Source organism: Panicum virgatum, chromosome 3N (assembly GCF_016808335.1).
Source record: "Panicum virgatum strain AP13 chromosome 3N, P.virgatum_v5, whole genome shotgun sequence".
Classification (NCBI taxonomy): Eukaryota; Viridiplantae; Streptophyta; class Magnoliopsida; order Poales; family Poaceae; genus Panicum; species Panicum virgatum.
In genome coordinates, this window is record NC_053147.1 from 52,207,891 (window position 1) to 52,230,012 (window position 22,122).

At 40.3% G+C, this 22,122-nt stretch overlaps 1 protein-coding gene and 1 pseudogene across 1 annotated transcript; one reads left to right on the top strand and one right to left on the bottom strand.

Moving 5' to 3' along the window:
* Positions 1–418: 418 nt before the first annotated feature.
* Positions 419–1,143, top strand: LOC120663344 (zinc finger protein 8-like). Its single transcript, XM_039942146.1, has one exon. The coding sequence runs from the start codon at positions 479–481 to the stop codon at positions 896–898; it is 420 nt and encodes a 139-aa protein (XP_039798080.1). The 5' UTR covers positions 419–478; the 3' UTR covers positions 899–1,143.
* A 1,013-nt stretch (positions 1,144–2,156) lies between these two features.
* On the bottom strand, positions 2,157–22,121 carry LOC120667882 (annotated as a pseudogene).
* Position 22,122: the final 1 nt, after the last annotated feature.

Consider the following 22,122-nt stretch of genomic DNA (forward strand, 5'->3'; position numbering starts at 1 on the left):
CAATAGAATAAGATCAAGCATTAGATCGTGAACTCGACATGACAACACCTCACCTAAAATTTCACCTGTATGATAAGTAACAGGTTGGATCAAACATCTGTTGATCAATTCATTAAAATAGCCCTCAGCAACCTCTCTAGATCCAAACCGTGCTTTTCAGGAACAAATCCTTCTGCAATCCATTGCCTCACCAAATTATTTTTCCAAATTTCATAATCTTCAGCAGCAGAGGCGGAGCCAGCAAAAATTTTTAGGTGGGGCAGGCCGGCAGTGCGCCGCCGGCGGGGCGCGGCAGACGGGCACGGCAGGCGGGTTCCCGGCGGCCGGCGGGGCGCGGCAGACGGGCACGGTCGTCCCTCGCCTTAAAACCACACCGCCGGCACTCACCCCATCTTCCTCCACACTCATTGCTCACTTGCTCACCGCGCACAGGCGACGACTGAACCTCTACTGCACTGCCGCCGGCGTCGTCGTCGTCATGGCCGCGCCGCCGCATGACGTGCACGGCGTCCACTCATTCGCGCAGCTGCCGCTCATCCGCGCGCCGGCGGCCCCGCCATCGAGCGGGGACTCCACCATCCGCCTCTTCGGCCGGGACTTCTCCAACGACCAGCAGCAGGCGGCGCCGCTGCTGCTGCACAAGCAGGAAGACGACGTGGCCGGCGAGGATGGGGTCGTCGTCGCAGGCGAGGGCGGCGACGCGGCGGCGGCGGCCGGGGAGAGGAAGTTCGAGTGCCACTACTGCTGCCGCAACTTCCCGACGTCGCAGGCGCTGGGCGGGCACCAGAATGCGCACAAGCGGGAGCGGCAGCACGCACGGAGGGCGCACCTCGAGGCCTTCCCGGCGGCTAGCTGGGGCAGCTGCCCCACCGTGCGGTATGGGTGGCTCCGCCACTGATCTTCAGGATATGCACCAAGATAAAGCAAACATGTTTTGAGATGGTGTGGCATGTCATTGTAGCTAAGACTTAGCACGTCTCATCCATTCCATTTTAGAGCTAGTTTCAAGCTCATGACCCATAGAATCCCGAATTTTCTCCCATTTCTCAACATGCATGCCTTGGCTTTCCAAAAGGTTAGCAATGCTAGTAATAACCAATGGCACACCTCGGCACTTCCTTATCATATCTTCAGAGATCTCTCTATATTGCCTTGAACATCCATCCTCTGGGTTGAATAGCCATTTAAAAAATAAGTTTCTGGAGTCAAGACTGTTAAGCGCTTGTATTTCATATACGTATCCTTGGCATTTTGGCATCCTGATGACCAACTTGCTGTGATAACTCTACTCTTTTTTATTAGAGTAAATTGCACCCATCATATAACAACTTGGTAGGTGGGTGCAAATTAGTCCAACAATTTGTAAAGTGCTCAATTTAGTACCGTAACTTGATAGCTGGGTGCAGATTGATCCAACAACTTAGAAAATACTTAATTTAGTACAATAACTTAATAAATTAGTGCATTCACAGTCCAAACATTACACGATAGATAGTACATTCACGTCGGAACGTATTATTTGACCATAGATTTTTATGTCCCAATGGACACTAATAATTATATTCTCCTAATAAATTAATTACGGTCTTATTAATGATCACCATCCGGTTGTTGCTTTTCAACTATGTACAATATTTTATTAGTTCAAATGCAAACAAATTTTAGAATTACACCATTAGCATCACTCAAACACTCAAGTCGATAAGAGACCCTGAAACCTTAGGTTTTTTCTGCGCTTCTACTCATGTATTCAACAATGATCATGTTTGTTTCTGTTTATTTAGCTCATTTTTCCTTTCTAACGAATATATGAAGCTTTAAAAATATATGTACCAAGCTCCTAAAAGATATCAATAGTTTGTATTAAGGTATTAGCTTTTTTAGTTTAACAGTGCACATAATCAAACATATCGAAAACAGTGAGGGTGAATTTTTCAATATTGAATATCAAGTTAAATAGTTTTAATTAAAATTAAATCACTATACAAAAATAATTAATGTAAAGACATAACAATAATTTCTAAATAATGAGGGATTTTATCCTGGCCAAATACATTGCCACGTAGGCGCAACACAAAAATCAATGGTCAAATAATAGTTAATGATTTATATACTCTTTATTGAGACATTGCGTTAATTACATTGCCATGTAATGTTTAGACTGTGAATGCACCTATTTGCCAAGTTACTGCATTAAGTTGGATATTTTATAAGTTGTTGTACCGATCTGCACCCACCTGTCAAGTTATTGCGCTGAGTTGAGCATTTTACAAGTTGTTGGACCAATTTGCACCTATTTGACAAGTTGTTGTATGGTTGGTGCAATTTACTCTTTTTATTATTTTGCATGAAAGCACACCTAATGATGTTCCATGCCGTGCTGCTCCATATGTCATCAATTACAACTAGGTACCTGAAAATACAATAATATTGAAGTTAGTTTTTTCTGTTGTATCACAACTTCCATTGTGAAATACTTGGAATTTTAATGAAAAGCCTGCCCCATTTAAATGGCCCGGCCTGGCCATCCATGCCATGACCAATACAGTGACCAAAAAGGCTCATGATTTCAAAACGAATAGCAATGTTTACTTTTCACTATTGTTTATTCTGAAACAGAGCAGCACACCACGGTCGTCCGGATGGAGCACAGCTCCGTGGACTTGCGGGGGCTTTCCCTTGCCTATGGCTATTTCCCTCCCCGTGCTGGAGAGGACTGCACCCAACCATGGAAGGCGGCGTTGCATCTACACCTCGGCAATACTGCTGGTCGTGTTGACTGTTGAGCAGGAGCCGTGAGTTTGTCATCCATCCTTTGTTGTCCCTCCGTTCAAGCTGTCAGCTATACCTTTATCTCCACCTATAGCTCCGCTTGGTGAACCCAGCTTTGCCTGCCCCTATCCAAAGTTTGGAATTGGGAAAGAGAATTCCAGCTAGAGAAGGAGCATGGACAAAAAGGTTCATGACTTGAAAATAGTGGTGTTTATTTTTCATTATGTTTTTTTCCCTGAAATAGCACCATAGCGCGGTCGTCCCTAATTCCGTGCTACAAAGAATTATTCTACCAAATTAGGGACGGACGGACGGCGGTGTTTCAATCCACATTGCATCAGTTGAGGTGTAAATTGGTAACCCTTAACTAGGTGCACCTCCAACCCATGGCCAAGCTAGGGATATGCTCCTGTATTCCTTAGTATATCCAAGATTTGGGAGGAAATACTAATAAGTATACATAGATTTAGAATTAGAATATCTCCAAGAGTCTTTCTAAATTGCACTTTCTAAATTATCATTTGGAGAGACTTCGCATAAAAATTATTTTCTATATATTTTCACTCTACAATAGCTTTCCTATATGTTGTGTACACTCTGTAAAGCCATTTTCATTATCTAGCTTTGTCTAGCGAGAAAGAAAAATGGAGAATGTCTACATTTGGATAACCTATTAACGAAGCTGCTGGAGGGTATTTTTCCATCAAAATATCTATTCCTAGCAATGAGGAAAAATACTATCAAATATGGCAAATAGGCGAATAAAAACAAACCCACAAATGAAGCCAGAAATGCAGAAACTTCCATTGCTGCTGAGTACCACTCACGTCCTGCTCTACGAGTCGTGTCCACCCCTGATGGCCAGACGTCCCGCATCCGGTCCAGTCGGCGGTCAGTGCTTGGTGGGAAGGCAGGTCCCCGCTTGGAAGCTCCCTACTCCAACGACGATCGACGACATAACGGCCTCGTAACCCCGCATCCTCAACCCCATCGGCCATAGCTCGAGTTGCGAAAGAAAGACGGAAGGTGCCAGCCACCGGCCCCCTGGGGCACTGGGTACCGGCGGCCAGGCACCAGCTGTGGCGGAACCACCCAAAAATACTGGGCCCGGGTGCACTGATCTTTGTTGCTAAGCAACTCTGACCCGAATTGGCACTCACCGGTAGTTCCTCGAGTGAAGCCTCGATAAAAGCCACGCTATTCCAGGATCAGCAGACAACACTCACACGAAGGTGAGCCCAGAGATTATAACACAGAACATTTCATACATCTCAGAGTGATTGCAGCGGAAAGAAAATTTATTACAAACCATGTTCAGAGTAGCAAAGTACTACGGAGTTCCAACTACTCAATTATTCAAGTCTCATCGTTCAGCGGAAGTAGGAAAAAATAACTAGCGAGATAACGTGACACATCGATAAAGCCCGTACGAATGCGTCACTCAGCGGGAGGGTGGTCAGCACCAGCTGAAGGGCCATCCCACTCAACAGACCAACCCGGAGGCAGGGTACACGGCCAAGTAAGACTTGCAATCAGATCTTCGAAGTTAGTACCTGAAAAACAGTGCCACAAGCAAGGCTGAGTATACTAATACTCAGCAAGACTGACCCGTTACCGAATATAACATAGTCCGATAACTAGACATGCAAGGCTTTTTGGTTGGTGGGGTTTGTTTGCCAAAAATGCCACTAAATGTTGATCCTTATTTTCAGATTTTATTTAGCCATCTTCTAGTTAGATTAACCATTCTAAGTTTGCATCCAACTCTACACAAATATGGTAGAGCAATCATTTAATCAACCAGTAGCATTATCATCATCATGTTCCACTTGTTACTCTATGTGACCGAAAACATTAAGCAGTCTCATGCCGTGAGAGGCGGACGATTCTGAATCAAATTTCAACCTGGCCAGGGGAACCTAGACCACACGCATGGGGATCGACTTCGTTCCCGCCCACGCTACTTTTCCCCTTTCTTTCCAGTCCGTGGATCCGGGGCACCCTCCCCGACTACAGAGTCCGACCACTCTGCACCCGTACGTCGCGACAAAAATATAAATCCTACTTCTACCAGGAGGGTGCGAGATCGTTCCACTCGCCGGTCCAATCAGGTACTTAAGCTTACCGATTACCATATTTCTCGGTATGTGGCTAGTACTTTCAAACGCTTAATGAAATGAGCCACACACCGCGACCTTAGCCATTTTTGACTACACCAGCGGGGTATCACGACTACACAACCCCGCCCGTTGTCCTTACATTTCAACAGGAATTAAAGTCCGTACAAATCCTATTGGCTCGCGAGAGGCAGGAAACCACTCGACTTCTACCGTACCTATTTAGCATGGCACTAGTCGATAAAAAGATCCAGTATCAAACATAGGTTCCTAGGGATCATGCATTTACGGTTTTCAATCAACGCCTAGAAAACTTAAATGCAGAGAACAAAGTATTATAATACATTAACAAATAGATAGCTGAATGATAATTCGGAAAAAATAGGGGGATTATGCTCCGGGGCTTGCCTTCTTGGGCACTGTCAGGCAGAAAAGCCTCTGTGGCTTGGCCCAGGTCTTGAGACAAGTTAGCACAGTTCAGATTAACCTCCTGCTCCGCACGAGAGTCTGCGGGCACCAGTTCGTAGTCACCATCCGCGAGATTAACCGTTTCTATATGCAATGCAAGATTATAAGTTACTCATGGATAATGATTTCTTTCCTTTACGATAAAGTTGTAGTCAACAAAAGTTACTTTAATGACGATTTCAACATTTCAGTTTTATGGGCAGTCATTTATAGAGTAGTAAACATAACTACGTTTCTTCATGAATGAGTGGGGGTTTTGGTTTTCATTTTCAATTTCAACACCTAACATGCTTTCATTATTTCATAACAACAAAACTACTAATGAGCTAATGATGAAACACTAAAGTAACACTGATCCACACTTACACATTCATGGTATAAATTTCAGCATCTAACCATAAAGCAAAAACTATAACTATTCATGCAAGTGGATTACTCTAATTGCTTCACCTTTTTGTACAGAACGTTCAGCATGGGTTCTGGTGCTACAAATTTTATAGGAGAATCTACCAAGCATCTACTCAGTACTGTAATTTTTCCATATTTTATTCACTTATACAGCCGAGGTAATAAAAAGAACAAAAACAACAAGCCATTAACTACGATTAATTCTCCAGAGAGTTGTACTAGGGATATGATTCTCAAATTTTTACCAGAGCCTATTCATGAGCTAAACATACTCCAGAAAAATTATCGAGATTTATAACCACCAGATAAATTAGTTATGCATTTAACTTAACATGATTTAGCATAAATTTCTCAAGGTGGATTTAACTAGTACTGCATATGAAATTTTTATTACAGATATAACATACTCTAAACAAGATCATTTCCAAAAATGAAGATCAGTTATGGTGTAGATTACTCAGAACAAAAATAGTAAATCTAGCCCTAAGATGCTAAGCATGATTATTCACCAAAGCAAAACTCAGTAACTGCAGCTCAAAATTTTTAGACAAGAACACAGAGCTAAAAAGAGACTTTAGAAATAAATATAGATTTTTCTGAGCATAAGAACTATATATGAAGAATTAAGTTGATTAAACAAGCATAAATCATGGTATATAGCAAATGAACTCTAATAAATCTGAAATTTAGGGATTAACGGGTTTCAGTTTCACATGCATGCAGTAAAAATTCCAGAGCAAGTTCATGTGCATATTTTCCAGTATAAATTCGAGAAAGTCAAAAATAGATTAGAGAATCTTGATTGTTCCAACATGATAACTGTTTTGGTTGGGTGTCATCTTTTTACTGTGATCTAAATATTCCATTAGTGATGAAATATTCAAAAATCAAGGTCATTTGTTGAGTAGAACTTCCTGAACATGCATAGGGTGATTTTCTTATTCTTTTTCTCAGATTAAAATAAAAGCAAAATATGAACATGTGAATGTAACAAAAGTTGTAGTTCTTATTCTAAGGATTCCAAAACATTTTATTTTGAATTTTTCTGATTGTTATACGATTTTCTAGGCATGTTTGAAGTTTGCTGTTTTGAGGTATAAGCACATTTTGCAGTTTGACCCCCGGAGGTTTTGGTTCTTCTCAAACGAGGTCCCTGGCTGGGATTCAGAGCCGGGAGGGAAGGGCGCGCCGATTTCCGGCGAGGTCCGGTCCCGGCGGCGAGGGGAAAGTGGGGGAGGAAAACAAGGAGGCCGAGGCGAACCTGTAGAGGTCCGGGTTGGGGGCGGAGGCGGTCCGCGGCGGCTCGCTGGCGAGAGCAGGAAGCCGGCGGTGGTTGGTGGCGGCGGTGGCGCCACTCCGGCGAGGGAAAGGCGGCGGGGCTTGGCCGGTGAGGTGCAGGGCGGTGAGAGGAACCCGTTCAGGGGCTCTATTGGAGCCTAGGAGGGGCGGAACGGCGGCTCCACGGAGCTACGGCGGAGGCCGGCCATGGTGGTGGCGGCTCAGTTCCCTGGGCGCGCGAGAAGGGTCGTGCTGGCCTTTTATAGGCCAAGGGTGAGGGGGAGGGCGAGCTGGGAGCGAGTTTGCTGGGGAAGGGTTGCCCGGTGGAGGCGCGCACGGCCGTGGCAGCTCTGCCGGCCATGGCAGTCACCGTGGCGGGCGATGGCGCAGGCAGGGCGCGTGGCGAGCTCGGGGTTCGCCAGCAGGGAGTGGTGCCACGCTAACCAGGGGCGCAGGAGCGGTTTTGGGCGGAGGCGCGACGCGTGGGGCGGCCAGGTGGCTTCGCCGGCATACGGCGCCGCCGTGGGCGAGGTGCAGGGAGACGGAGGTGGAAGAATCGGTTAGTGGCAATTTCGTAATTAGACCAAAGTTCCAAAACCCAGTTCTGTAATTTCAATTTTTCTCCATCTTCTTGGCCTCAAATGAAAAAGTGTTGAATACCACTTTTGCTCAGTGTTTCGAGATCTACAACTTTCGTGGTATGTACTTTTTCATTCGAGCAATGGTTTGAGAGTTATTTAATTATTTTAAAAACTGCCATTTAAAGTACTTATCATTTCATGTGAATTTTGGCACTTTTACTCCTAGGCTTCAACTAGGTTTTTGTTTAACATGACATGGTGAATATGTCTATTTATTTTAATATGTATGTTTGCATTGGTTTGAAAGTTATTTTTAACTTCCTTATTACTAGAAATTGAACTCTTGTTTATTTGATTTGTTTAAATCTTGACTTTGCCAAAAAGTCTTTGTAAATTAAACTATGTGTCACAAGAATATGAGTGTGTCTTTATTCTACCTCTTTGTGACCAGTTGAGCATGAAAGTTCAAGAATATTAAAGGAACAAGTTTTATATCCACACCTACTCATATACAAGGATGCATTCTTATTTTCTATAAATATTTATTATTATTGTGTGCTAAAGGAATGTTTATGGTCCCTTGTTCAAAATTTTAGTTTGTTCACAACTCCAATTTGTCATTTAAGGAAGAACTAAATATTTTCTTACTAGACCTCTGAAGTAAGTATGTTTTATGTCTTCTTTTCCTTCAAGAAATTTCAAGATTTCAAACTACTTGTGCGTTGAATATTTGTGGCCTTATGTTACTATTTTGTTTGTACTAGTGTTGTTTGTACTAGTGGCTCTTCATAAATAAAAGAATGGTTCCATTAATCATTTCAACTGATGGTTTTCCAGTTTAAATTTGATTTGCATAGAAAGTTTATAGATCCTTATGAAAGGTTTATTTTGTCGCCTTATTACCACACATGTTAAGCCAAGTTTAAAAGGGTACCAACTATTGTTTTTCAAACACATTGCACTCAAACACATGCACACATACATTTACACACAAGTTTGCAAGAACTAGACATAGGGTTCTTATTTAAGTTTTCTTAGCTCATTTGTGTGTGAAGTTATGTTAATTGACTGGCTTTGGTTAAACTGACACCAGAGGTGTCACAGCCTACCCCCTTAAAAAGAATCTCGTCCCGAGATTCAGGTGAATATACTAAGTGTGGCAAGTGTGTGTATCTTTGGGGTGGTGAAACCAGAAGGTAGACATTATTACCGACTTCGAGTTGCAAAGATTTTCTTCTTTTTATCCAAATAACTCATTTGGCTAGAGTGGTCAGCTCTAAGATTTTCTTGTATTATCTTTGGTTGTTATTCTGCCTAATGATCAAGTCTGGTCCAATATGTTATGGTCTTTGGTTTGTGGCCAACTCAAAGGAGTTGATGCCTTTGATCATACAAGGTCTTGATTAGTGCTATTTTTAGACTTGCTTAAAAGCTGGGTTAGAACTCTACTAAAAACAGGCATTTGTTTTCATGGTTGTCATAATGAATGATATAAGATCTTAGCATGTCTTTTAAGCTTCGGTCCACTTTTCAGCTTGGCCGTCGGTTCGAGGATGATAAGCTGAACTTCGGATCAGTTTGGTGACAGGAGAAGATTACAAGGGATTTCCCAAAAAGTGTGCTAGGAGTTGAGCACCACCATTGAATTTAATTCTATGTGGTGTGATATGCAGACCATAATGTAATCAAGGTGAATACCAGCTCACTTTTTGGTAGTATGAATAGTGTGTAATTGAAGAAAAGGTGTTGGTTGTCGATAATGATCCAAATGGAATCAGGCCTGGGAGAGGTGCTTGGCAAACCAATCATGAAATCCAGTATTAGTAAAAGTGAGATTGTAATGGCTATTTATAAATGGTCTCGGTATAGCATTAGGAGATATACTAAGCGAGAAATTTTTGCTTAGGGTCTTGATATACTTTGTTAATACTCAAGTGACTGGAAAGCTTTGGAAGGGGTGACCTATCAAGAATTGGTTTTCAGAGATCACGATTCAGTTGATCCACTATGGAGATTCAAACCATACAACTCTATCCTTGTCGCAGTAAAACATTTAGGCTTCTCCATTCTTTAGAAGAGCTTGTGCTTGACGATTTTCTCAGGACAGATTCTGGGTATTTGATAGAATTGATCATAACTGAGGAAACCAAGGTCCTAAAATTCTCAAATTTTTATGGTAGGTTCCTAAGATAATTTTGATCATTTCCTCTAGTTAACTCCAACTCCGAAGCAGAGCTTAAGATAGTCAAATCCTTAAGTGTTTGCATGAAGGTTGACCCAGATTTCAGACTGAACAAAGGGCTAGTATTTTGACTGTAAGTACCAAACCTCATGACTAAAAATTCTCAAAATTTTATAGTAGCTTCTCGACTAAGTTATCTACAACCTTCATGTTTAACGTTTTCTCAGGAGAAGCTTTAAGTGGGTCGAAAAATTCATGTGGCCAGACTGCTACAAGTTGATAGGATCATAGGGGTTTACCAAAAGATTGAATTTTGAGGGTTACAATTCTCCAAAAAAATTCAAAATTTTACAGCAGTAAGGAGATTTGTTTTTACTACATTTGGTTCCACAGGCTCAACTTATTTTGAGGTAGTTGGCCAGGTCTAAGATTTGGGTTTTCCTTCTATACCTGCTGGTCGGCTTACATCTGACAGCCTTCTAGTATGGAGATCTTATTCTTCGGTAGAAACAAACTTTTCTCAAGACATTCTTGCTCAAGATGATTTAATGGAGTTGGTACATGTTTTGAGAAAAATGCACACTAGTTCAATGTCAAGATGTATGGTGGAGATGCCAATATATCACGAGATTGATGATACACATTGATAAGTTATGTGCAGGTGTTTGGTTGTAATGAAGCAACGCACCTAGGTAAGATATGTGTGGGGATGCACTGCACAGATAAAATGATCTATGCATTGATGACATGATGCACATGGCATGATGCATTTGTCATGATACTATTGAATGATGGGCGTTTTCCTAGTGTATAACTTCTGATGCACATGGTTTTCATGCATGATGGGGTATATCTATTTGGTAGAATGATCATGCATGTGGGCATGAGGTGCTCAGGTTGTAATGTAGGTTAGCTACTGGAAGGTCAGGCAAGTACTCTTAATTTTTGTTGAACCAAAATAGAACTCAAACAAATCAACACATTATTCGGGTTGCGAGAAAATAGATTGCCACGGAGTCGCTATCACAGACCAAGATACCAGCACGCACCTAGTAGCACAATCGTGTTGCGGTAGCACACACGAGGCCCTAGGTTCCATCGCGGCACCTTAGGTTAGTGACGAACACCACGACAAGGTAAAAACATATCAACCCAACTAATACTCGTGGCAAGAAAGGGAGATGAAGAGCCAGATAATATTCACAATTCCTTCCCAGATGCATAAGTGGTTTAACCATGGAAATGCACTAACAATGCATCGGTAGTACTTTTGCTACAAGTATTGCATGAATGTTGCAGTCATGATTATGCATGATATTCTAGCATTTTTGTGCACCTATTTTTAGTTTTCAAAAGACCCATTTGAGCAAGAAGGGAAATGAGAATTCCTTCAACTCGTCCAAGTAATTTCAGTCATCCGTTGTGTCATTCTTCTTTTTGTTGAGCTATTGATAACCAGCATCCTGAGGTTGGAGAACATTACGCTTCAACAATATGGAAGGGTTAACACCAGCAATATGGTCCCTAACATTGGTATGATTCAAAGAATAGATGGGCAGATGAGTAGAACTCGAAAGGCATGGTTAACCGAACGTGCAGGAAGCTGCCGGTTACGAGAAAACTCATAACTCGCATTTTGTTCATCAAAATGCCTTGAAATTTTAACAGGAGTTAGATAATTTCATGTGCTACAGCTTTGGTAGTCAACTCAGAGGCTAGTTCTAAGAGTAAGATGGTCGAAATTGTCCATTACTACTCCTCTGGTTTTCTGAACAGAGTCTCTGTATTTAGGGCATAACTCCTGCTATATATATCCAATGAAGCTGAAATTTTGTCGGCATGTATCTTATGAAATTTGGAACAACTTTGGTATTCAACTCCAAGGCTAAAACAATGGTTAAGATGGTTGAAATATTCAGTCTTTGATTCTCTGTTCTGGCTGTTTTTCAGCAGGCCGGGCGATAGTGTTTTGTCTATAACTTGGAGTATACTCGTCCTAAGAAGTTGAAAATTTGTGAGAACCTAGATCATGTAATTTGTGACCACTTTAGTATTCAACTCAATTCCAAGAAGAGTCATCTACAAGGGTGAAAATTTCAGCAATATCCTATGGGGTTTAGACTAGATAATGAGAGTTCAATTGTTCCGGAAGCAACCTTGGAGTTTCATAACTCGAAATTTAGGGGTCCAAAATTTTTTGAAATTTTTCTAGGGCATTCCTAATATCATTGTGCGCATTTTTTTTTCAAGGCTAGGTCTAGATCAAACCCTATGATGGTCTTTTTCTTAAAAGTCTTCCTTACTGTATGTCCAGAAAATTCAGCGAACAGAGAGCTAGTGTTTTCTTCACCAAGGAAAATCTACCCGGTTAAAAATTCTCAAAATGTTACAGAAGATGTCTAAGATAATGATGAATATTTCAACTAGTCAACACTAAGGCCAGTTCAGATCCTAACAAGGTGAAATCCTCAAGGTTTTGAAGTGGTGTCAAACCAGAAAATAGATTGTCTCGAGAAAGAGTAATTTGACCATATCTACTAAACTAGTCGGCAAAGATAATTCAAAATTTTACAGCGAGTTCTTTATTAAGTTACATACAACTTTTGTGTTGAACGATTTTTCATATGAGCAACTTAAGATTGTCGAAAAATTCAGTTTAGACAGACTGTTCCAACTTGACAGATTTGCAGAGGGTTACTATAAATTCGAAAACATTAAGGTAGGAAGCTTCAAAAATTCTCAAATTTTTACAGCAGATTCGAATTTTATGTAGCTACATTTCATCTTACAGCCCAAACTTGATTTGAGGTTATCTTCATCATTTAAAGATTCAAGGAAACCAGAATTCCAGATTTCACAGATTACCTAGACGATCCTTAAGGATGGATTTTTAAAATTTTTGATTGCGATTTCTTTTAAACATTTCGTTGCTGAAGATTTAGGAATGGATGCAGATCCTAAGCGTCCTTACCAAAGAAAAGAATTGCCAAGTAACCTTGGACTTACGCAGTTAGCTTCGGTGGCATACATATTACATCTCTCACTATGTAGTTACTCAATATAGGTAAATAGCCTAGGATTCGATTTCGAGTTAGCGTACCTGCAGAAAATTGACAGTATATAAATGAACCTTCCGTGCTAGCACCCACGAAAGCGTTCCCATACATTACCGATCACTATATAACCGGCATCCATACAATTACCGTCGTATGGACAACGTTAAGCATACGTCATCGAAACAACATATTGACTGAGTACCGTCTTTGACGGGGAATTGAATTCCAATTTCGAACCATTACTCCCCATATATTCAACCGAAGTTGGTATATGGGCAGCAGCTCAAGTAGGCCACTGCTTGAGCTCCAGCGTTCGGCTCGCATCACCGACGGGAAGGTCAGACTCCCTCAGCTGACTGAGTAAGCATACCTCCGTGGCGACGATGTAGTTGCAGAATTTAAATTACAAAATTTAAATACTGAAAGATAATGTACTGGAAGTTATCCATACAAATAAGCCACCCGATTAAACCCATAAGATCCCCTAGGGCTTTACGTCCTAGACTTGTCCTTGGAGATCCTAAACTCTTTCAAGAGAACTTTAGTAGTTTTGAAGTCAAGTCTTAATTTGTTGTTTGAAAACTGAGGCTGTCATCTCTGGTAGGCTGTCTGCGAGCTCTGATGCCAGCTGTGGCGGAACCACCCAAAAATACTAGGCCCGGGTGCACTGATCTTTGTTGCTAAGCAACTCTGACCCGAATTGGCACTCACCGGTAGTTCCTCGAGTGAAGCCTCGATAAAAGCCACGCTATTCCAGGATCAGCAGACAACACTCACGCGAAGGTGAGCCCAGAGATTACAACACAGAACATTTCATATATCTCAGAGTGATTGCAGCGGAAAGAAAATTTATTACAAACCATGTTCAGAGTAGCAAAGTACTACGGAGTTCCAACTACTCAATTATTCAAGTCTCATCGTTCAGCGGAAGCAGGAAAAGATAACTAGCGAGATAACGTGACACATTGATAAAGCCCGTACGAATGCGTCACTCAGCGGGAGGGTGGTCAGCACCAGCTGAAGGGCCATCCCACTCAACAGACCAACCCGGAGGCAGGGTACACAGCCAAGTAAGACTTGCAAACAGATCTTCGAAGTTAGTACCTGAAAAACAGTGCCACAAGCAAGGCTGAGTATACTAATACTCAGCAAGACTGACCCGTCACCGGATATAACATAGTCCGATAACTAGACATGCAAGGCTTTTTGGTTGGTGGGGTTTGTTTGCCAAAAATGCCACTAAATGTTGATCCTTATTTTCAGATTTTATTTAGCCATCTTCTAGTTAGATTAACCATTCTAAGTTTGCATCCAACTCTACACAAATATGGTAGAGCAATCATTTAATCAACCGGCAGCATTATCATCATCATGTTCCACTTGTTACTCTATGTGACCGAAAACATTAAGCAGTCTCATGCCGTGAGAGGCGGACGATTCTGAATCGAATTTCAACCTGGCCAGGGGAACCTAGACCACACGCATGGGGATCGACTTCGTTCCCGCCCACGCTACTTTTCCCCTTTCTTTCCAGTCCGTGGATCCGGGGCACCCTCCCCGACTACAGAGTCCGACCACTCTGCACCCGTATGTCGCGACAAAAATATAAATCCTACTTCTACCAGGAGGGTGCGAGATCGTTCCACTCGCCAGTCCAATCAGGTACTTAAGCTTACCGATTACCATATTTCTCGGTATGTGGCTAGTACTTTCAAACGCTTAATGAAATGAGCCACACACCGCGACCTTAGCCATTTTGACTACACCAGCGGGGTATCATGACTACACAACCCCGCCCGTTGTCCTTACATTTCAACAGGAATTAAAGTCCGTACAAATCCTATTGGCTCGCGAGAGGCAGGAAACCACTCGACTTCTACCGTACCTATTTAGCATGGCACTAGTCGATAAAAAGATCCAGTATCAAACATAGGTTCCTAGGGATCATGCATTTACGGTTTTCGATCAACGCCTAGAAAACTTAAATGCAGAGAACAAAGTATTACAATACATTAATAAATAGATAGCTGAATGATAATTTGGAAAAAATAGGGGGATTATGCTCCGGGGCTTGCCTTCTTGGGCACTGTCAGGCAGAAAAGCCTCTGGGGCTTGGCCCAGGTCTTGAGACAAGTTAGCACAGTTCAGATTAACCTCCTGCTCCGCATGAGAGTCCGCGGGCACCAGTTCGTAGTTACCGTCCGCGAGATTAACCGTTTCTATATGCAATGCAAGATTATGAGTTACTCATGGATAATGATTTCTTTCCTTTACGATAAAGTTGTAGTCAACAAAAGTTACTTTAATGACGATTTCAACATTTCAGTTTTATGGGCAGTTATTTATAGAGTAGTAAAATAACTACGTTTCTTCATGAATGAGTGGGGGTTTTGGTTTTCATTTTCAATTTCAACACCTAACATGCTTTCATTATTTCATAACAACAAAACTACTAATGAGCTAATGATGAAACACTAAAGTAACACAGATCCATACTTACACATTCATGGTATAAATTTCAGCATCTAACCATAAAGCAAAAACTATAACTATTCATGCAAGTGGATTACTCTAGTTGCTTCACCTTTTTGTACAGAATGTTCAACATGGGTTCTGGTGCTACAAATTTTATGGGAGCATCTACCAAGCATCTACTAAGTAATGTAATTTTTCCATATTTTATTCACTTATACAGCTGAGGTAATAAAAAGAACAAAAACAACAAGCCATTAACTACGATTAATTCTCCAGAGAGTTGTACTAGGGATATGATTCTCAAATTTTTACCAGAGCCTATTCATGAGCTAAACATACTCCAAAAAAATTATCGAGATTTATAACAACCAGATAAATTAGTTATGCATTTAACTTAACATGATTTAGCATAAATTTCTCTAAGGTGCATTTAACCAGTACTGCATATGAAATTTTTATTACAGATACAACATACTCTAAACAAGATCATTTCCAAAAATCAAGATCAGTTATGGTGTAGATTACTCAGAACAAAAATAGTAAATCTAGCCCTAACATGCTAAGCATGATTATTCACCAAAGAAAAACTTAGTAACTGTAGCTAAATATTTTTAGACAGGAACACAGAGCTAAAAAGAGACTTCAGAAATAAATATAGATTTTTCTGAGCATAAGAACTATATATGAAGAATTAAGTTGATTAAACAAGCATAAATCATGGTATATAGCAAATGAACTCTAATAAATCTGAAATTTAGGGATTAACGGGTTTCAGTTTCACATGCATGCAGTAAGAATTCCAGAGCAAGTTCATGTGCATATTTTCCAGTTTAAATTCGAGAAAGTCAAAAATAGATTAGAGAATCTTGATTGTTCCAACATGATAACTGTTTTGGTTGGGTGTCATCTTTTTACTGTGATCTTAATATTCCATTAGTGATGAAATATTCAAAAATCAAGGTCATTTGTTGAGTAGAACTTCCTCAACATGCATAGGGTGATTTTCTTATTCTTTTTCTTAGATTAAAATAAAAGCAAAATATGAACATGTGAATGTAACAAAAGTTGTAGTTCTTGTTCTAAGGATTCCAAAACATTTTATTTTACATTTTTCTGATTTTTATACGATTTTCTAGGCATTTTTGAAGTTTGCTGTTTTGAGGTATAAGCACATTTTGCAGTTTGACCCCTGAAGGTTTTGGTTCTTCTCAAACAAGGTCCCTGGCTGGGATTCAGAGCCGGGGAGGGAAGGGCACGCCGATTTCCGGCGAGGTCCGGTCCCGGCGGCGAGGGGAAAGTGGGGGAGGAGAACAAGGAGGCCGAGGCGAACCTGTAGAGGTCCGGGTTGGGGGCGAAGGCGGTCCGCGGCGGCTCGCTGGCGAGAGCAGGAAGCCGGCGGTGGTTGGTGGCGGCGGTGGCGCCACTCCGGCGAGGGAAAGGCGGCGGGGCTTGGCCGGTGAGGTGCAGGGTGGTGAGAGGAACCCGTTCAGGGGCTCTATTGGAGCCTAGGAGGGGCGGAACGGCGGCTCCACGGAGCTCCGGCGGAGGCCGGCCATGGTGGTGGCGGCTCTAGTTCCCTGGGCGCGCGGGAAGGGTCGTGCTGGCCTTTTATAGGCCAAGGGTGAGGGGGAGGGCGAGCTGGGAGTGAGTTTGCTGGGGAAGGGTCGCCCGGGGGAGGCGCGCACGGCCGTGGCAGCTCTGCCGGCCATGGTAGTCACCGTGGCGGGCGATGGCGCGGCAGGCCGCGTGGCGAGCTCGGGGTTCGCCAGCAGGTAGTGGTGCCACGCAAACCAGGGGCGCGGGAGCGGTTTTGGTCGGAGGCGCGACGCGTGGGGCGGCCAGGTGGCTTCGCCGGCGTACGGCGCCGCCGTGGGCGAGGTGCAGGGAGATGGAGGTGGAAGAATCGGTCAGTGGCAATTTCGTAATTAGACCAAAGTTCCAAAACCTAGTTCTGTAATTTCAATTTTTCTCCATCTTCTTGGCCTCAAATGAAAAAGTGTTGAATACCACTTTTGCTCAGTTTTTCGAGATCTACAACTTTCGTGTTATGCACTTTTTCATTCGAGCAATGGTTTGAGAGTTATTTAATTATTTTAAAAACTGCCATTTAAAGTACTTATCATTTCATGTGAATTTTGGCACTTTTACTCCTAGGCTTCAACTAGGTTTTTTGTTTAACATGACATGGTGAATATGTCTATTTATTTTAATATGCATGTTTGCATTGGTTTGAAAGTTATTTTTAACTTCCTTATTACTAGAAATTGAACTCTTGTTTATTTGATTTGTTTAAATCTTGACTTTGCCAAAAAGTCTTTGTAAATTAAACTATGTGTCACAAGAATATGAGTGTGTCTTTATTCTACCTCTTTGTGACCAGTTGAGCATGAAAGTTCAAGAATTTTAAAGGAACAAGTTTTATATCCACACCTACTCATATACAAGGATGCATTCTTATTTTCTATAAATATTTATTATTATTGTGTGCTAAAGGAATGTTTATGGTCCCTTGTTCAAAATTTTAGTTTGTTCACAACTCCAATTTGTCATTTAAGGAAGAACTAAATATTTTCTTACTAGACCTCTGAAGTAAGTATGTTTTATGTCTTCTTTTCCTTAATGAAATTTCAAGATTTCAAACTACTTGTGCGTTGAATATTTGTGGCCTTATGTTACTATTTTGTTTGTACTAGTGGCTCTTCATAAATAAAAGAATGGTTCCATTAATCATTTCAACTGATGGTTTTCCAGTTTAAATTTGATTTGCATAGAAAGTTTATAGATCCTTATGAAAGGTTTATTTTGTCGCCTTATTACCACACATGTTAAGCCAAGTTTAAAAGGGTACCAATTATTGTTTTTCAAACACATTGCACTCAAACACATGCACACATACATTTACACACAAGTTTGCAAGAACTAGACATAGGGTTCTTATTTAAGTTTTCTTAGCTCATTTGTGTGTGAAGTTATGTTAATTGACTGGCTTTGGTTAAACTGGCACCAGAGGTGTCACACCAGTGGCCAAGGCGCCAAGCGGCGCACCTTCTACGACCCTCCTCTGTTGGCGGTCCTCCTTGGACCATTGTTTTATTATTTAATTATTCATATTTAGAATTTATACTTTGGTTACTATTATTGATTTTTATGACCATTATAACTTATCATCCATTATATTGTGTATTTGCTTTGATTTTTTTATATATGGCATACCCTGCTGGAATCCTATTTAGTTAATATATGCGCTAATTTTTCAAATTGAGATATCATTTTGGAGGAGTGGCACAAACTTTTGAATTAAAGAGGGTTGAAGGTGCACCTAAACGTCAATTTGCACCCCTAGTATTGAGCAGGAGGCGGGACGTCTCTCTGTTGTGCCTCTGTTCAAGCCGTCCAAAATTTGGAATTGGGTTAGGGCATTCCAGCTAGAGAAGGAGCAGGGGACGGAAGAAGATGAGAAGAACAATTTAGGTGAATTTTAATTTCGATCAGGTGTCACCTAATGAAACAAGGTTGCGAGATGGAAGATGATGCTGGTGGCATGATCTTATATAACTTCTGGAACCAAAACGATGCCAAATTTAGAAATGGTATAGTTCACAAGGTCACAAGAACCTAAACATTCAAATAAATTACTACATGTATATGCAAACTTATTATTGCGAGACTCTTTAGGGATATAAAAGTTTGGTCCAAGAACTAAATTTACAATGTAATGATCTATAGTTGAGTTCATATGAAAAATATATTTCTCTCCATAAAAGAAAAAGGTAATAGATATTTTGGCATGGTTTGTTGGGATATTGTCATCTCAATTGTTTCATTACTTATGATCAATCTCTCTCTAGGAGTATACATATAAATCGCATACTGAAAATAAACAATTTTGAAACATTGAAATATACCTTACGATTTGCTTACAATTCCAGATGTAGGCGAACCTAGCTATAATATCAAAATATCAAAATATCAAAATTTTAATATCAAGAACTCAAACCATTTCAATTAACTTGGACGTTCAGAAACAAGTTTACAGAGAAAAGAAATTATTTTTCTTCTACATGATTGGGTACATAGTTGGCTTTAACTTAACATAATTCTAGGCTCAAAAGTGTAGAAAGATGCCAGTGCCTAATATAAAAACTATTAATTGATATACTTGACGAAAAGAAACAACTAGAAAATGATCTACGCCATCCAGTCGGTAATAATTTCAGTTACATTAACTACTGCAAAATATAGTCAGATGATTCTCATATTTTATTATTACTAATTGGAGGCACTTTTGAAGCCTCCACATGAAACCACCGAGGATCCTAGGTGAACATTCTAAAAAAATAGAGAAGTTCCAGAAATTCTCACAAAAATCAGAAACATCCGGCTATTGATTCGACAACTCTAATCATAATGGTCATTGGATATGTTATCTTTTCTAATAAATTACCCACCTCTACCATTATAAAATAGACTAGAATAACCACTAAACATATATCTAAATTACCCACCATAGCCATTATAAAAAAACTGAAGTAACTCACTATACTTCGTGTAAATTACCCACCTAAATCATTATAAAATAATGTAAATAAACCCATAAATTTGCGTATAAATTATCGAATTATGTCATTACTAAAAGTTAATAACATAACACCTAAATATAAATCTAAATTATATAATTATAATAAAAAGAATTAAAGTTCGCCAATATAAAACTTTAAATTACTATTTATATCATTATTAATATATTATTTATTTTATTATTTATATAAAATATTGGACGCGATATGTGTCATCGTGTATTTATGTATGATTAAAGAGATAAGAATATCAATTCACAAACAAATGATTCAATTAAATATATATCAAACATACATGGAGGTATTATGCAAAATAAAATCTATTGCAATTAGATAATATAATATGTATTTTAGAGTATGTGTTAGAATATTTAATAGATCAGAAAGGGCGTGAGATAGATAATTACAATAATTAGCTATAAATAGTATTTTTTATTATTTCTAATTTGCTGTGCAGGAGCACGAGTTGATAGGCTAGTATGTTATAATAAACTTTCCATAACATATAACTAAGGTAGCTATCTATGGTTAGACAAGGATGAATTGCAGATACTATGACAACAGACTAGAAATAAGTTGCACCTTGTTTAGATCCTAAAAAATCTTCAGTACTACATTAATTTGAACGTTTGACCACTAATTAGGAGTATTAAATATGGATAACAGACGAAATCCATTTCATAACCCCGGGTGTAATTGCGAGATAAATCTTTTAAGTCTAATTGGACCATGATTAGACAATGTCGTGGTAGTAAACAATCTCTAATGATGGATTAATTAGGCTTCATAGATTCATCTCGCGATTTCCCGTCCATCAGTGTAATTACTTTAATAATTAGATCATGTTTAGTCCTTCCAATGTCCGGTTGAAAATTACTACAGTAAATTTCGTCCATATTTTTACAAGATCTAAACAAGTCCTTAGTCTCATGTCCTCATTTTGTTTTTATGAACGTGCGTACCACTTATCTGCTAGGTGTTCAATGAGGGCCGTGATAAGCTTGTTGATGTCATCTGCCATATCCATGATGTGATATCCAAGTCCAGAAAGCATGTCTTTCAGAATCTTGGGCATATCAGGACTTCTCGAAACTGATACGAACACTGTGCACTGAAACTCACTCTTGAATTTGCTGTAAACTTGGTTTGCAAGAGTTGTCTTTCCGAGACCTCCCAAAACCCACGATGGACACCACTTTAACCTGTTCAGAAGTATCACCTTCCACCATCAGCCACTGGGTGATTTCATCTTTTGGACCATCAATGCCCACTAGCGCACTTTAACCTGTTGCACTATCACATGCTTAGCCTTCTTAGATTCCCCGTGAAATATATGCTAGTATACCGTTTAGTGCGCTCCAATGCTTCAGAGAGAGTAAAAATATATATATTCACAATTTATCATGGCCACTCTGCGATTGGACCGATGCTGAAATAAAAATTGGTTTTGTCCTCAAGATCCACACCCACGTGAGACCAGAACACGGAGTCTGATGGCCTAACGACATAGTATTGTCTCTTCACAATCGTGCCAAGATTTATTAATTAACGAGCCTCGGATTCCACAGTTATATATGTAACACCCCTCACATGCTTACTCCCCGTCAACTCAACTACTGCTCTTAAACAGAATCCAATGGTGAAAACATAGTATACATGTCATGTGATGTTAGAATCTTGGCGTGTCAGTGCCATGTTATGTGATGTTAGAATTAACTTTAGAAAGATATGGACGAAGAAGTCAGCGGTTAGACTGTCCAGTGCGCTCCAACGTTACAGAGAGAAGAATATATATCAAGAGGATTTTTTTGAACAATTTATATCAAGAGGAATAATCAAATTTCTTTTCCGTTACAAGGATTAAACATTTCTGTAATATAACCTCAAATAAGCATGCACACCATACTCACACACCGGCCAGAGAGCATTATTGGTGGTGGAGTCTTACTCTCATGCATTCTCTCCTGGATAAAATAGTCCTAGCAAGATCGTTATACCCTAAATAATTCCCTTATATGCACTCATAGTCCTAGATGGTCATTGCAAACAAAAGAATTTCCCTATGGCGGACTTTCCTTTTCACTGTCTATATAGACTGAGATCAACAGACACAACTAAAGTCATATTCAGGTCAATTTCGTATTGTCACCAAGAACAATGGCCTTTCTCATCTTCTTATGTTTTTCATCTTTTCTTTCCCTGTCCATG

What these genes read in the sequence shown, in the direction of transcription:
- LOC120663344 (XM_039942146.1), top strand. Translation starts at nt 479, where the DNA reads ATGGCCGCGCCGCCGCATGACGTGCACGGCGTCCACTCATTCGCGCAG.